The sequence below is a fragment of the Tenrec ecaudatus genome, chromosome 1 (assembly GCF_050624435.1).
Source record: "Tenrec ecaudatus isolate mTenEca1 chromosome 1, mTenEca1.hap1, whole genome shotgun sequence".
NCBI classification, from domain to species: domain Eukaryota; kingdom Metazoa; phylum Chordata; class Mammalia; order Afrosoricida; family Tenrecidae; genus Tenrec; species Tenrec ecaudatus.
The window spans coordinates 22,985,968-23,001,711 of record NC_134530.1 but is presented as its reverse complement, the minus strand read 5'-3'; the positions used below and the strand labels follow the sequence as shown (position 1 = coordinate 23,001,711).

General features: G+C 50.2%; 1 protein-coding gene and 1 non-coding gene across 2 annotated transcripts; both read left to right on the top strand.

Moving 5' to 3' along the window:
* The first annotated feature begins 293 nt into the window (after positions 1 to 293).
* On the top strand, positions 294 to 8,414 carry NXNL1 (nucleoredoxin like 1). Its single transcript, XM_075556222.1, has 2 exons — positions 294 to 619; positions 8,120 to 8,414. The coding sequence occupies exons 1-2, from the start codon at positions 294 to 296 to the stop codon at positions 8,412 to 8,414; spliced, it is 621 nt and encodes a 206-aa protein (XP_075412337.1).
* Positions 8,415 to 9,198: 784 nt separating this feature from the next.
* On the top strand, positions 9,199 to 9,305 carry LOC142438142 (U6 spliceosomal RNA). Its single transcript, XR_012782572.1, has one exon. It is a non-coding gene; the product is annotated as a U6 spliceosomal RNA (small nuclear RNA).
* Positions 9,306 to 15,744: the final 6,439 nt, after the last annotated feature.

The window sequence follows — 15,744 nt, the reverse complement described above, 5'->3', positions numbered from 1 at the left end:
TACCGCTATAAGAGTTACGGTCTCAGAAACTCCCGGCCCGTTGTACCCTGGCAGACCTCACCGAACCCCTGTGGCTGTTTGTCTTAGGGCTGCTTGATTCCAGTTGGCAGCACACCTTTGAGAAGGGGAGGGGCTGCAGGGCCAGCCTGGGATGGGAGCTGCTGCCTCTTGTCCTTGGTGGCCCCGCAGGTCAGCATCTAAGCAGATTAGTGAGGTCCGAAGCCAGCCTTCGTCCCCTGAGAGGAGCCAACTGACCCGGGGCTGGAACAAGTCCTCCGGCTCCGCGCCCAGTCATGGCCTCCCTGTTCTCTGGCCGAGTCCTGATCCGCAACAACAGCGACCAGGACGAGCTGGACACCGAAGAGGAGCTCAGCCGGCGGCTGGACAACCGGCTGGTGCTGCTGTTCTTCGGCGCGGGGGGCTGCCCGCGCTGCCAGGCCTTTGCGCCGCTGCTCAGGGACTTCTTCGTGAAGCTGACTGATGAGTTCTACGTGCTGCGAGCCGCGCAGCTGGCGCTGGTGTACGTGTCCCAGGACCCCACGCAAGAGCAGCAGGACCAATTCCTCAGGGACATGCCCAAGAAGTGGCTCTTCCTACCCTTCCAGGATGACCTGAGGATGTGAGGCCATGGGGAGAAGGGTGGGGGGGCTGGGGAGCTTCCTGGGGGAGAGGGCAGGCCCAGAGAGTGGCCCTTCCTGGCTTTCTGGGATTGCTGGGTATCTTTTCTTTTAATACTTTTATTGGGGACTCCTACATCTCATCACACTCCATACCTCCCTCCAATGTGTCAAACACATTTGCACACGTGCCACCTTCATTTTCAAAGCATTCTTTTCCCACCTGAGCCCCTGATATCAGCTCCCCATTTCTTCCCCGTCCTTCCCCTACCCACCCTCCCTCATGAACCCTTGATAAGTTATAGATTATTATTTTCATATCTTATATTGTCCTCCATCGCCCCTCAACCACTTTTCCGTTATTCGTCCCCCTGGGAGGAGGTTCTAGGTTGATCCTTGTGATCAATTCCCCCTTTCTTCCTCCACCCTCCCCTAAACCTCCTGATCCCTCTACTCTCCTTGTTGGCCCTGAGGACTTTATCTCTCCTAGATTCCCTGTGTTTCAGACTCTTATCGGTAGCAGTGTGCATGCTCTGGTCTAAATCAATTTGTATGGTAGAATTGAGGTCATGATAGTGGGGTGAAGAAAGCACCAAAGAGCTGGAGGAAAGTTGTGTTTTTCATCGGTGCTATACTGCACCCTGACTGGCTCATCTCTTCCCTGTTACTCCTCTGTGAGGGGATGTCCAATTGTCTACAGATGGGCAGTGGTCTCCACTCCATGTCCCTGCCCTCCCCCATTCACCTTGGGTATTCACCTCATGATCACATTGGCTGGTGTGCTTTTTTTTCTTTTTCTTTCTGGTGTGCTTCTTCCATGTGGGCTTTGTTGCTTCTGAGCTAGATGGCCACTTGTTTATCTTCAAGCCTTTAAGACCCCAGATGCTATTTCTTTTGATAGCTGGGCACCATCAGCTTTCTTTACCACATTTGCTTATGCACACATTTTGTCTTCAGTGATTGTGTTGGGAAGGTGAGCATCACAGAGTGCTGGATTATTAGAACAAAGTGTTCTTGTGTTACGGGAGCACTTGAGTTGAAGCCCAATGTCCATCTGCAACCTTAATTCTTAACATATAGATATAAGTACATAGTTCTATTCCCCTCTTGTTATATATGTGTTTACATATGTATATGCCTGTATTTAGGCCTCTATAAATATCCTTTGCCTCCTGGTTCTTTCCTCTATCTCCTTTTTGCTTCCCTCTTGTCCCACCATCATGTTCAGCCTTCATTCTGGTTTAGTAATTTCTTGCTACTACATTGCCCTTGATTGAGCCCCACTAGGCATCCTAGGGCCTTCCTTCCATTGATCTTAGTTCACTTGTTGTTCCCTTGGCCAGGTATCTTAGTGCTGCTAGAACCCAAACGTGGGTGGCTTTAGCCCATCGAAATGGATTTTCTTCCTGTTCAGGGGTTTAGAAGTCCAAATTCAGCACACAGGCTGGAGGGGAGGCTGGCCCCTTCTATCCTGGGGGACAGCCCTTGTCTCAATGCCTTCAGTCAGCCATGTTCCTGTCTCCATTTCCTGCTAGCTTACTTCCAAAAACAAACAAGCAAACTACCAAAGTCACTGCCATCCGTCCACTCCGACCCACAGGGACCCTGTGGAACAGGGCAGAACTGCTCCTGCAGGTTTCTAAGACTGTAACTCTGTACGGGAGTAGAAAGCCCGTTTTTTCTCCTGCAGAGCAGCGGGTGGTTTCAAACTGCTGACCTTGCGGTTCACAGCCGAAGGCACAACTGCCGTGCCACCAGGGCTTCCTTGGGTGGCCAAATTACTCCTTTTCTGGCATCAACAAGAGCCTGGTTTGAGCCGCATCTGAAAGGGTGTGGCCTCATTCGGGGAAACAAAGAAAAGGCTGTTCCCAAACAAGATCACACCTACAGATACCCATATACCGGGCAGAAGAGCCTCCCAACACCTGCAAAATGCAGGGCGGGCACAAGTCACCTCCTTACACCTGGGTAGGTGAGGTGAGCAGGAAGTTCTGGAGGGCTTCCTGAAGGAGGAGCATCTCTGCGGAGCGTGAGATGTTATTTTGGTTTACAGTTTCTTCTGTTTTACCCCCAAGTTAACAAATATCCCGTGTGTGTGTGTGTGTGTGTGTGTGTGTGTCTACATACAGCTCGGGGAAGTGCAAATCTGCTTCTGTCGAAAACTCCCTGGGGAGCTTACACAAGGTGGTGCTAGACTCAACACCACCACCCCCAACAAACAAACAAACAAACCAAACTCACAGCCACCGAGCCTATTTTGACTCATAGCGCCCCTCTAGGACAGAGTAGACTGCCCCACTGGGTTTCCCAAACTACATCCTTACCAATAGAAAGTGTCCTCTTTCTTTTGCAGGACAGGGTAGGAGGTGGTTTTGAACTACTGACTTTGTGGTAAGGAACCCAATGCATAACCACTGTATTCCCAGGGCTCCTTAAGTTCTGTAGGTAAAGAATACCACATGGAACTATCATGGGAGACCTCAGTTGAGGTTAGGGGGTCAGGGGCCATTTCCCTGAGGACGTAGCTTTAAGCCAGCAGTTCTCAACCTGTGGGTCATGACCCCTTTGGGGCTGAACCACCCTTTCACAGGGGTCGCCCAATTCATCACAGTAGCAAAACGACAGTGATGAAGTAGCAATGAAAATCATGTTATGGTTGGGGGTCCCCACCACATGAGGAGCTGTATTAAAGGGTCGCAGCATTCGGAAGGTGGAGACCCGCTGCTTCAAGCAGAGACACCGGAAGGAGAAGGGAAGACAAAAAAGAAAGGGAAGAGGTTTCAGGCAAGGTCCTGCGTCCAGAGGAAGAACAGGCATTCTTGGTGTGAGCGTGTGGGCACCTCGCTCAGCCAGCATACACTTAAGCTGCAAGTCAATGGGGAGCTACGGAGGGTGGACATCATAGGGGTTGTGGGGGTTGGACTCCAACTTTACCCCCAAAGTGTCCAATCACCAGTATCTGTTTTAGCCTTCTAGAACTGTCACAACAAAAGGCCACTAGGTGGGTGATTTTAAAGAACGGACATTTCTTTTCTCACAGTTCAGAAACTAGACGTCCAAATGCAGGGTGCTGGCCCTAAGGGGAGTCTTTCTTGGCTCTTGGGTCTATTTCAGCTTCACAGTAGCTGCCAGAATTCCTGGGCTTTGGGGCGCATCTGTCACCATCATTTGTCTTCCTCTTTCTGTGTGTGTGTGTTTTGCTCTTTTTATAACTTAGCAAAACCAGACCCAAACTCATTACCATCAAGTGGATGCAACTCATAGTGACCCTCTAGGGCAGAGTAGAACGGCCCCTGTGGGGGTTTGAGACTGTAACTTCGTGGGAGTAGAGACCTCCCGTTTCTCCTGCAGAGCAGCTGGTGGTTTCTAACTACTGACCTTGTGGCTAGCAGCCCAACGTATTACCAGTGCACTATCAAGGTCCTCTTACAATGCAGAAGGGAATTAGATTCAAGATCCATTCTGCACTAGCAAAGTGGCTTACACATTGAGCTGCTAACCCCAAGGTCAACATTTCAAGCCCACCAACCACCCTGAAGGAGAAAGATGAGGCTTTCTGCTCCTTTACCACCGTGGAAACCCCCAAGGTACAGTTTTTCCCTGTTTCTCTGAGTTTCAATCAATTCAAGAACAGTGAGTGAGCAAGTGATAAACTCCCTAGTAGCACAGTTTGCGGTCTACTATTAACCTAAAGGTTGGTTGTTTGAAGCAACCTGTGGACACCACAGAAGACAGGCCTGGCAATCTGCAGCCTGAAATATTGTAACGAAGCAAAGCCCCAGGCGCAGTTACACTGGTAACACATGGACTGGCCGTGAGTTGGACGGAACTCGAGCAGCAGGTTTGGATTTCATCCACAGTAGTCTGACGGCCGAGGGAAAAAAGCCTGTTTCTCATCAGATCTTATTTATCGGTTCAGGGCTAAGTATTTCCACATGTATTCAATCCATGTCAGTCTCTCTTGGAACTTCAGACTCCTTTCTGTGTTGGCACCCCACACACAAACTACTGTAACTGACAACAAAAGACACCTCAGATGAATACTACAGTGGGGCCTTTGTGAGAGGAGGAAGCCAACCTAGAGGAAGACTGTGTGTCCACAAGAAAGGACTTCTGGCTTCAAAATAAAACAACAACAACAAAACAATGAGAAGTCCCAGTCTCCCTTTGTAGTTTGTGGGCCACAGTTTTGCGGGAGGATCGAAAAAGGAGGTCAGAGCTCCAGTGTATTGTTTCTGAGGAAATAGAGGCTGGGCCTGGGCAACCTGCAAGGTCTGTTTACAAGAGGAAGCAGGCCTGGCAGAGATGGCTCTCTCACCAAATAAGCATTTCCTTCTATGGGTCTCAGCCGTCGAGGTATAGGTCTTGGCGATGCCTAGCTGGTTCCCTGCAGCAATCTTGCCGCCCTCCCCAGGAATGCACAGCTGGCCTAGGCTGGTTGCCAAATCCTCAGGCTTCCGGGGCCTCCTAATAACCTCAAGATACAGGCCCTTCGGACCGTCCTTCGTTTCTTTTCTCCTGAAAAGTTTTGAATACAAGAAAAGCGGGACGAAGAGAAGGTGCTTAGCATCTTGCCCGATGTGTCTGACCCACAGGTGTCCTCCTTGCGGCCCCAGACTTGGCAGCCTTGGGTGGCTGTGGTTAAGCGGGTTACATAACAAGCGGGTCACCTCTTTGAATAATCCCTCCCTCCAGCTGTCCTCTGTAGCGGAGGGATCTCAAACGGAGACCCTATAGGATAGGGGGGCGGCTCTTAGGGGTTTCTGAGAGTAAATCTTCATGAGAAGAAAGTCTTCTTCTCAGGGGGGTTTGCTGGGGCTTCAAATGCTGGCTTTGCGGTGAGAAGCCAGGTTTGTAATCCACCCTACCAGCAGGGCTGTGCAGCTGAGGGAAGTCCCCCCACCCCCACCCCAAACAGGCACATTTCCCTCCCTCCCTGCGCATGTGCGCGCGCGCACACACACGCACACACGCACACACGCACACACACACACACACACACACTCCATGTAGCCTTTGCAGGCACCTGTGCAATCCAAATGCCTGCTAAACAACGAATCATTGCTTTTGTCTCTCCCCAGTACAGCATGGGATAGAGTCACATTCTACCGCCCATCTGTCAGTCTGTCCTACTGTGGTGGCTTTCTTCTTGCCGTGATGCTGCTCAGCCCGGGTGAACAGCTTTCAGCAGAGCTTCCAGAAGCTTCCAGACTTAAGAATAGAAAGACCCTGTGATCCACTTCTCAAAAGCAGCCGACAAATGCCCAGTGACTCACAACAGATTACTGCACTCTCTCGTGCTGGGAAACAAGCCCTGGGACAGAATTGACTGGGGCACCCGTGAAGCTGGGGCAGGACCTAAACTCTGCTGTAGGTGGGGTGCTGACTCGACAAGAATTCATGAATAACAGCACAAAACACCCCAAAATCCTCTGTGTGTGTGTGAGAGAGAACTGTACCCCTTAAGTTTTTGTTTTTCCGATTTTATTGAATTTTTGGTCAAAGTGTATACAACAAATTACCGTATATACTCCTGTATAAGCCGTTTTTTTTAAGCCGAGTTTTTCAGCACATTTTTAATGCATTTGTTGTGGTAAAATTAGGTGCCTCGGCTGGTATTTGAGTCGGCTTATACTCGAGTATATACGGTAGTTCGAATGTAATGATTTCTACCTATATTGTTCAGTGACGTTGGTTACTGTTTCCACATTGAATCAACATTCTTATTAAGTCAGTCCTTGGGTTTCTGTCTCCATTTTTCTTGCTTTCCTGGCTCTGAACGTCTCATCTCTGCTGTTAGGGTGACTTGACCGCCTGGTGTCACACAGATGGCTGCTTTGTTTTGGTATAAAAGGAGCACAGTCCTCAGGGTGGTATTTTGCGTGTGATGAGCCACCCTGTTATTTCGTTGAAAGGTGGCCGCTGGGAGTAGTTTCAGTTCCAAGTCTTAAGGGTCATTCAGCATGACAGTCTTAGGGGTCCCCCAGGTCTAGTAAGTCTGATCGTTGTGTTTTGTTTTTAAGATGTTGAGTTTTATGCTATGATTTAAACAAAAAAAACCATTCTATCTGAGACTATTTATTATGTTCCTGGCCTGAATAGCAGCAGCCAGGAGCTAGCTAATTCTTCCGGTCTCTGGACAAGTGGGGCTCTGGTTCGTGGAGGTAATGGGTCCCAAAGACCAGCCTGTTCCCTGAGCCTTTGATTTCCTTTCTATCTCTTTGGCTCCAAACCAAGAGTTGTATCTTAGACAACTGCTCCCAAACTTTTCAGACCTCCTGATACTACTTAACCAAGCATGAACGTGACAGACTCTGCTGTGCCAACTTGGGAAATGTCCCAGGAGGCGACGGTTCAGTAAATCAGTCCCATAAGGTGTCTGTTTAGCCCAGGGACTGTTTGCCCGGCATGGGCATGCCTTAGTTCCTTGGTACTGTTGTGCCCTCAAGTGGGCGTCCTTAGAAAGCAGAGATTTGTTTTCTCTCGGCTCCAGAGGTCAGAAGTCAGGACACAGGCTCCCGGAGCAGGTGCGTTCTGTAAGCCCTGGGTCAAGAGCCTGGTCTCCGACTTTGGTCACCTTGGCCATCTCAGTTCCTTGATTCTCTCCAGGAGGCCGCTGACTCTTCCTCCTCTGTGCTGGCTTTTCTCTCTCAAGGAACCCTTTGGGTTGCTAACCAAGGTCAGTGGTTGAAGCCCACCAGCTAGTCCTGGGGAAAAGATGCGGCTGTCTGTGCCTATAAAGATTTACAGCCCAGGGGAACCTAGGGAGCAGATACACTCTACCCTATAAGGGTCCCCATGCGCAGCGAGAGTGGACTTCTGGCAGGGAGTATCTCTCTCTGTGAAGAATCTGATCTTTCTACACCTCAGACACACCCTGCAGCAACTCCGCCTCATTCACATGAACAAAAACCCTCCTTCCAGACAGGGTCACCTTCTCAAGGACAACTGAATCATATGCCGGCTCACAGAGACCCTAGATAGGGCACGTGTGTGTGTGTGTGTGTGTGTGCGCACTTTGCAGCCTTAAGAAACTGGAAGGGACGGTTCTTCTCTATCCTAAAGGTTGGTTTGAGTCAGAACTGACTCAGTGACATTGTGGTTTTGTTGTTATTTTAAAACTCTGTGGCCCCCCTGTTCCGGGAGCAGCGACCCTCATGAACAGGGGCAGACATTTGTGTCTGGGGAGAAACAGCAAGAGGAGAAGCAAATCAAACAGGAGTCAAGGAAACGCCCGCGCAATAGGGAGGGGTTTTGATCAGAGGTTGCCCCCTGATCGAACCTTGCATTGCCTGGAGAGCGCCTTTCAGAAGTCGGAGCTCTTGCCAAGGCCCGGGGACAAACTGTGAGCCTGGGGTGTTCCGGAGCAATAGGGGGACCAGCGTGCACCGGACTCTGGCCTGTCCCCAGGGCTGGCACACGGAAGGTGCTCCAGGCGTGCTTGGAGGAGGTTGGACTTGGGCGCTGCCTGGGCCCCGCGTCCTGACCTTGCGCCCCCGCAGGGAACTGAGGCGCCGGTTCTCCGTGGACCGTCTCCCTGCGGTCGTGGTGCTCCAGCCGGGCGGGGACGTGCTCACGCGGGACGCGGCCGACGAGATTCGCTGCCTGGGCCCTGCCTGCTTCGCCAACTGGCAGGAGGCGGCGGGGTTGCTGGACCGCAACTTCCTGCCAGCTGAGGACTTGGACGACCCCGCGCCGCGCAGCCTCACCGACCCGCTCCGCCGCCGCAAGTACCGCGTGGACGCGGCGCCGAGGGGCGGGGCCGAGGGGGAGGAGGAGCCCGGGGCGCTGTTCTGAGACCCGGGCCCTAGGGTGGGCGGGGCAGGGGGACCCTAACGAGGTCCCCACGGAGCAGTTTCCAGTTCCAGGAGCGGAGAGTGATGGTGAAAACCAGCCCAGCAGGGCAGAAGGGGATGGAACCCGAAATGAGAACCTCCTGGGGTGAGGGGGGCAGCGGGGAGACTAGGTCTGTTCTAAGCCTGGGGACCGAGGGCTGGTGACTGTGATGGGGGGGTGGGGAGGGGGCGGAAGGGAGGACAGGAGAGCTCGGCTAAAGTTGATAGCTGGACCTGGGAAACGGCCGGGTGAAAGGGGACGGGTGTGTCCACTTTGAGCTCCCTGCCAGGACGGGGAGGGGGGTGGAATTCTAGGAAGGTTCTTTAAGGGGTCCCCCCCCCCCCCGGGAGATTGGGGTGGGAGGAGGTCTGTACTGAGACATTCCTGAGGTGGAGAAACTTGGAGGGTTTTTCCAGCGTCTTTGGAAATAATTAAGACTTGGGGAAGGGAGCAATTAATGGCTCCAAACCCTAAAATGAATATAAATGTGAAATGAAATCTCATTCTGCGTCAGCATCTTGTTTGTGACTTGTAGTGTCTGGTAAGTTTGCACTGGATGCCAGGGCTCAAGTCCCAGCGCCCCACGCTCTTGCTGTGTGACCAGGAAGGCCACCTCACTGCCCTGGGTCTGTTTCCCCTTCCATAAAATGGGATTACCCCAGACCTGCCACTTCTGGTTGTTCAAACACGCAATGCCCATGATAGCAAGATTGGCCACTATCACCTTAATTAAAAGTCCTTTTCTGTGCTCGCTTCGGCAGCACATATACTAAAATTGGAACAATACAGAGAAGATTAGCATGGCCCCTGCGCAAGGATGACACGCAAATTCGTGAAGCGTTCCATATTTTAAAAGAAAAAGTCATTTTCCTTTCTTTTAATTGGCCATTCCTCAGTGGTGTTACCCAGTGCAGTAACTCATGTATCACTCTGCCCCACAGGCCTCCCCCTATACCAGATCACACTGAACCCTCTCACTCCCGGCCATCCAATTGATTTGGACTTACAGTGATCCCTATAGGGCAGAGGAGAAATGCCCCTTGGTGTTTCAGAGACTTTAAACTGTGACAGGAGCCTCCTTTTTCTCCCTTGGGGAGACTGCTGGGCTTGAACGGATGACCTTGGGGTTAACTTATCACACCATCAGGACTCCTTAGTGATGATTATGGGTCAACTTCAATCGTGGAACAATAGGTGATAAAGTTGCAAATTGCTTCACTGTAATATTTCTCAGATTATATGAACACCAGCAAGGTTCTTAGCTCTGTTCACTGCCATGAGTGGATGCAGACTCATGGTGATGCTACAGGACAGGGTAGAACAGGTAGTCTCAGAACTGGGTTTCTGAGACTGTCATTCTTGAAGGGAGTAGAAAGCCTCATCTTTCTCCCAAAGAGCAGCTGGTGGATTTGAACTGCTGACTCAGTTAGCAGCACAACTCACAGCCACTATGGTGGTTGTGTAAAATCTACATTGAACGACTGTTAGTCCGGGTTCACTAGTGAAGCAAATGCACAGACACTCATGTGTAAGAGAGAGCTTTATATCGAACAGCAATTAATTGCATATCGAGAGACATCCTAGCCTGGTCCAGATCCAGTCCATAAGTCCAATATTTGCCCATATATCCGATACTAGCCCATAAATTCCTCTCAGACTCACACAGCACATGCCATGATGCTGAATGCAGGATCTCAGGCCAGTGGGTGGAAATTCTTATGGATACAGTGGTGGTGGAAGTGTTAGGTGGCCGGATAGGGGGTCAGTCCTCTCCATGCCCAGAGGGCCCCCCAGAGGAAGTTGGAAGCTGATAAAGGCTGAAGGGCATGGGCCAATGCAGGCTCCGAGCCAGGAAGGGGCGGTACACCTGGATTGGCCCAATCTAGGCCAGGTGAGCTTAATTCAGCCAATGGGGTCAACCAGCACGGTTGACCACTCCTCCCACCAGAAGGCCCTAAAGAGGCTGGAACTTAGAGACCACCACTCTCTTTTCCCAGCTGCCCCTCTGCAGTCCTAGGTATGTGGCTGGGTCTCTCTTTCATTCAGTTTTCTGTAATGCCTGAATCTTCTATCCTTTATAAAAACCCACCTGGATCACTAACCAGGCTTCAGTGTGAATTCCATCTCATGCGGAACCAAGGACTGAGGTGTTTCTCACCCGAGAAATCTAACAGAAGCTTCCTTCAGCTCCTGATTGTGTCTCCTCAGCAGAAAGGTGAAGCAGAGAGAGAGCGAGCGAGAGAGAGAGAGAGAGAGAGAGAGAGAGAGAGAGAGAGAGAGAGAGAGAGAGAATACCCAGAATCCTCAAGAGAAGGCCACGCCCACCAGGAGGCATCATCAGACTGTGACTTGATTGACGGGCTAAACACCCCTTCACTCTATCCAGTTGACATGAAACGATCTATCCACCAAAATGCCAACATCATTAGTTCCCATGTTCTTAGCAGCTGAGTGGAAGCCTTTTCGATTTTTCTCCTTCCTGCCCTTCACTACTTGGTTCTCCAAAAAAGCAACAGGCGTAGAGCTTCACAAAGTCGTGGAGCTTCACCTACCACAGTCTTGTAGCTCAAGCAGCAGGAAATTTGACCCAAGTGGTGACTGTTCAAACACTGGCAGCAATAGCAGAGGCTTCCGGTGCATGCAGATTAAACCAGACCATGTAAAGCATCGTCGTAACATTAAACCAAACTCACTGCCATCCAGTTGATGCCCACATAGTGACCCTCTGGGACAGAGTAGAACTGCCCCTGTGGGTTTCCGAGACGGAAAATCTATGGAAGTAGACAGCCCCATCTTTCTCCCTGGGAGGGGCTTGGGATTTCGAACTGCTGGTCTTGTTGGTTAGCAGCCCAACCGGTAACCCACTGCGCTCCTGACTTGAATGCATTAGAAGGTCCAAAATGTAAATTAGCATGGTTTTAGACCTTCAGATAGATTGATGCATATAAGCTGACCTTACAAAAGAAAAAAAAAACATTTTTGTTGTTATAACTACAGGGCTCTGTTCATTTAAAAAAAAACCATACTTTTCTGTTGAAACACTGCACAAACCTTTCATAGACGTTTTGATGTTATCCCCCGCCCCGAGTCACCTGGCACAATTTCCTTCTCCCCCCCTCCCAAATATCTTTCTCTAGTGACAACAAGGCCATTTGGATTTTTCTCAAGTATACGCCTTAGATGTTGGATACAGTTACTAATCATATTTAAATAAGCTGCTCATATATCTCATGTGCAAAATGGCAAAAGTCTTTTCCAAGAATACTTCTTAGACATAACAAAAATTCCTCTAGGGAAGGGGTCACTGGGCCTGGGAGATCATCCCCTGGGGCGAGGAGGATGGGAACCACACCGTCTATTGGCATAACATGGTTGACAATGACAGCGTTCAACCTCCTATTGGGTAAATAGCAGTGGAGGTTTCAATGCTCCTGAGCAGCCGTCTAAGGGGCAGCCATTAGTCTCTCTGCCTGGAGGACAGATGAGTGAAGAAAATCTAACTCAAAACCCACTGGCATCGAGTTCAGGCTGACTCACAGTGACTCTGCAGGACAGGGTCGAACTGCCCCTGCGAGTTTCCAAGACTATAACTCTGTACAGAGGTAGAAAGTTCCATCTTCCTCCCCAAGAGCAGCTGGTGGCTCTGAACTGCTGACCTTACGGTTAGCAGCCCAGTGTGTAACTGCTATGACATAGGGTGTCTAAAGACATATTCAGTTATCCAATAGACTAATGGACTACACAAACATTAGTGTCCACAGCCCTGAGACCAGAAACACTAGAGCAGCGGTTCTCAACATGTGGGTCTTGACCCCTTTGGTGGTCAAACAACCCTTTCACAGGAGTTGCCCAAGACCATCAGAAAACACATATTTCTGATGATCTTAGGAACCGAGACCCCACTCCTCTCTCTGTCTCCAGGCAGGTCTGCCCACATGCAGATACGCCCACCTACGAGGACCGGCGTGAAGACTGTGACCCATGCTACACCATGCTTCAAGACAACATTTCATTGATTTGTCATTAGAAATAAATATTTCACAATATATAATTACATGTTGTTTCCATGATTCATCGCGATGCTTTAATTATTTGTAACAATGAAAATACATCCTGCATAGCAGATATTTACATGATGATTCATGACAGTGACGAAGTAGCAACGAAAATACTTCTATGGTTAGGGGTCACCACCACATGAGGAACTGTCTGAAAGGGTCGCAGCATTAGGAAGGTTGAGAACCACTGCTCTAGAGGGTGCCCGACTACCATGACCAACGGTTCTGGGAAGAAGAAGAAAAAAAAACACGTTAAAAGGTCCTGGATAGAGTGAGAGAAAAATGTGGAGCCAAACTCAAAGTCATGAAAGAGACTAGGCTTCCTGGTTAGAGAGAGGGCAGTGGGACCCCCAAGACTAGGGCCTTTACCAACTTCAGGTCTGAAATGGAAGTGGAATAATCAGTCATTTCAGAGCCAAAGGGCGGCAGTTAGCCGAGGGCCAAGTTCAGAGGGTTAGGCGAGGAGGAGGCACTGGAGGAAGTGGGATAAGCGAGGAGACAGCGAGGGCGTTGCATGAATGAGTGGACACAAAACATCCAAATGGTCCAGTGGAAGCTTGGTGATCTGCTCTTCAAATCGTCACCAATTTCACCATTTAAAAAATAACACGAGAGGGGAAAACCCCCTTCCAAAAGTATTTTAATACTTGGGTCCCCCTTGAGTGCTGGGGCATCTGATTGTCCAGCGGGGACCTGATGGAAGTCAATCTGGTCTCCCAGGTTCCCTCCCGAGTGTACCGGTCAACCTGTCCAGGTGGGTCCCAAGTATCCCCCGAGGGAGGCAGCAACCCATAGAAGGGAAAGGCTCTGGGTTACGGTCACTCCACAGCTGTGTGACCACGGGGCTGTGTCACTCTGCAGCCTCACGTCTCTCACCTGGAAATGGGAAGCAGGCTGAGTAGCTTGCAGATTAAGCCGCATCGCTTTGCCTCCGTCGCCCCCTGGAGGTGGGACGGGGGATCGGTTCCTCGAGGAGATAGCGCAAGTGCACAGAGGTAAACCACCTGACGCGGTGTGGACTCTAACTAGGATCAGCGGGGCGCTGATCTCCATGGAAACTGTGGGCGGGACTGCAGGGGGGAGCGTTACCGAGGTTCTGAGAGGCAGGAGAGAGAAAGGTGCAGCTGTCTACTTCTGTAAAGAGTTGCAGTCTCTGAAAACCCACAGGGGCAGTTCGACCTCGCCCTCTACGTTCGCTATGAGTCGCGATGGCAGTGAGTTTGCTTTCGGGTGTGGGAGACCCGAGGCGTCTTTGGGACAGCACCAGCAGCTTCATTTCACACTTGTCCTGCCCAGCCTGTGGGTTCCACTCCCCTTTTGGGCACAGCTTTCCCTCGGGGAACCTCAGTGGGCTGGACACATTGGACCCAGAGCCAGCCTCACACTTACATTCTTGGTGCCTGACCCAAGTCACGGGGTTTTCAATCACCCCTTATGCCTGTGGTACATGGACGATGAATATAGAAGACGGAGAAGAATTGATGCGTTTGAATTTTGGTTCTGGCAAAGAACATTCAAAGGACCTGCAGAGCAAACTCGTGTTTCAGAAGTACAGCCAGAATGCTTCTTAGATGCAAGAATGGTGACGTCTCATCTCACATACTTTGGATATGTTATCAAGAGAGGCCAGTCCTGCTTTTAAAGTCACTGGGAAAGAGGAGATGGGTGGGCACAGAGGTTGCAACAATGGGCTCCAACATCACTATTCGTCAGGAGGGTACAGGGCGGGCTGTGTTTCAGTCTGCAACACCAGGTCACTGGTGGTCTTCAAAGGAAGACATTTAGAAACGGCCAAACGGCAGGACGCACTTGCTACCCACCTCTTCACTGTGTTTCCTAGACATCACCCAGAGCCGGCCTTCCTCACCTGGGCCCAGGAGCCCACCTGCCTGGCAATGATTACCATGCAGATGTGCATTCAGCCACAAGCAGTGGTGGCACTCCGCCAGTTTGCACCAGTTCAGCAGAACCCAGACCTGTTTTGTGGTTGTTGAGGTCAGTGAGCCGGTTGTTAAGGTGACTCTTGGAGTCGGAGTTCTCGCTAAGGTGGGTGGCTGGACAGCCACCCAATGTAAAAGTCAACCATTCACATTCCTTATGCTTTTACACATTCCTCTACGAAGTGGAGTATTCTCAGAGCCTGTAGTAATGTCCATTCTGTCCATGGGCATAACAATCAGACAGAACTATGCTCACAAGGCATTCATTTCATACAGCTCATCGTACTTTGGATGAAATACTACATTTTTATTCCCTTGCATTTGTTGCTTCAGTCAACGTATAACGTAGAGAGAAAGTGTCATATAACCAAAGTGCCACAAGATATTACGAGCGAGTTATATAATTCCTGAAAGTGTTTTAAAAAGGTAAAACAGTTGCTGTAAGTTCAGCAAAAGTGGAAAGGGGGTTTTCAACGATGACCATCAGATGTTCGGAGAAGAGCTGTCACCTGTCTCTAATCTATCAAACACAATGACTTGTCTACGGGGCCTGCCTCTCAAGGCATAGGCTCCTACTCCTACAGGGAAGCGATGGTTACAGATCACTCACACGGCCGACGATGCACAGATAAAAGTGAAGAGTATCACAAGCGAGGACACCAATCGAGAAGCAATATAGATAAATAACAAGGTTTCTTGGAAGGTGTTTTGGTCAGGTGTTAATATATTTTCATTCGTATTTTAAAACTTTTATAACATGATCTAGCCTTGTGCCCCTCTTTTATTGCTCCTCTTTCAGTATTAGCTGCACGAAATTGACTACCTTTCAGTAGATCTTTTTGACTCTTAAACAAACCTGTTGTTAAATTCTTCAAATCCCACCACTGGCCATCCAGAGAACCAACGCCCTGACTCCCGCTAGAAGGATGAACCTGGAAGACCTTGTGCGGAGGGAAAGAAGCAGGCACAAAAAGGCAAACACTGCCGGGTCCACTAGCAGGGGCTAATCCCTAGGGACACACATCCATCAATAAAGGATGCCCCTCTCCCCAGCCACTGCTTGTGGACTTATCTGGGAAAGGGGGTGGAGCTAGAATGTTCTGGAATGAAATAGAGGTGATGGTTGCACAGCATTGTCAATACCCTCAATGTCACTTAAAATGGTCACAATTGTGTTAGACGGACTTGACCTCAACTGAAAGGGAAAGGGAGGAATGGGGGGGGGGGGAGGATGGAGAGATGGAGGGAGAGGGAGAAAGAAAAAAGAATGAAGGAGGGAGGGAAGGAGAGAGA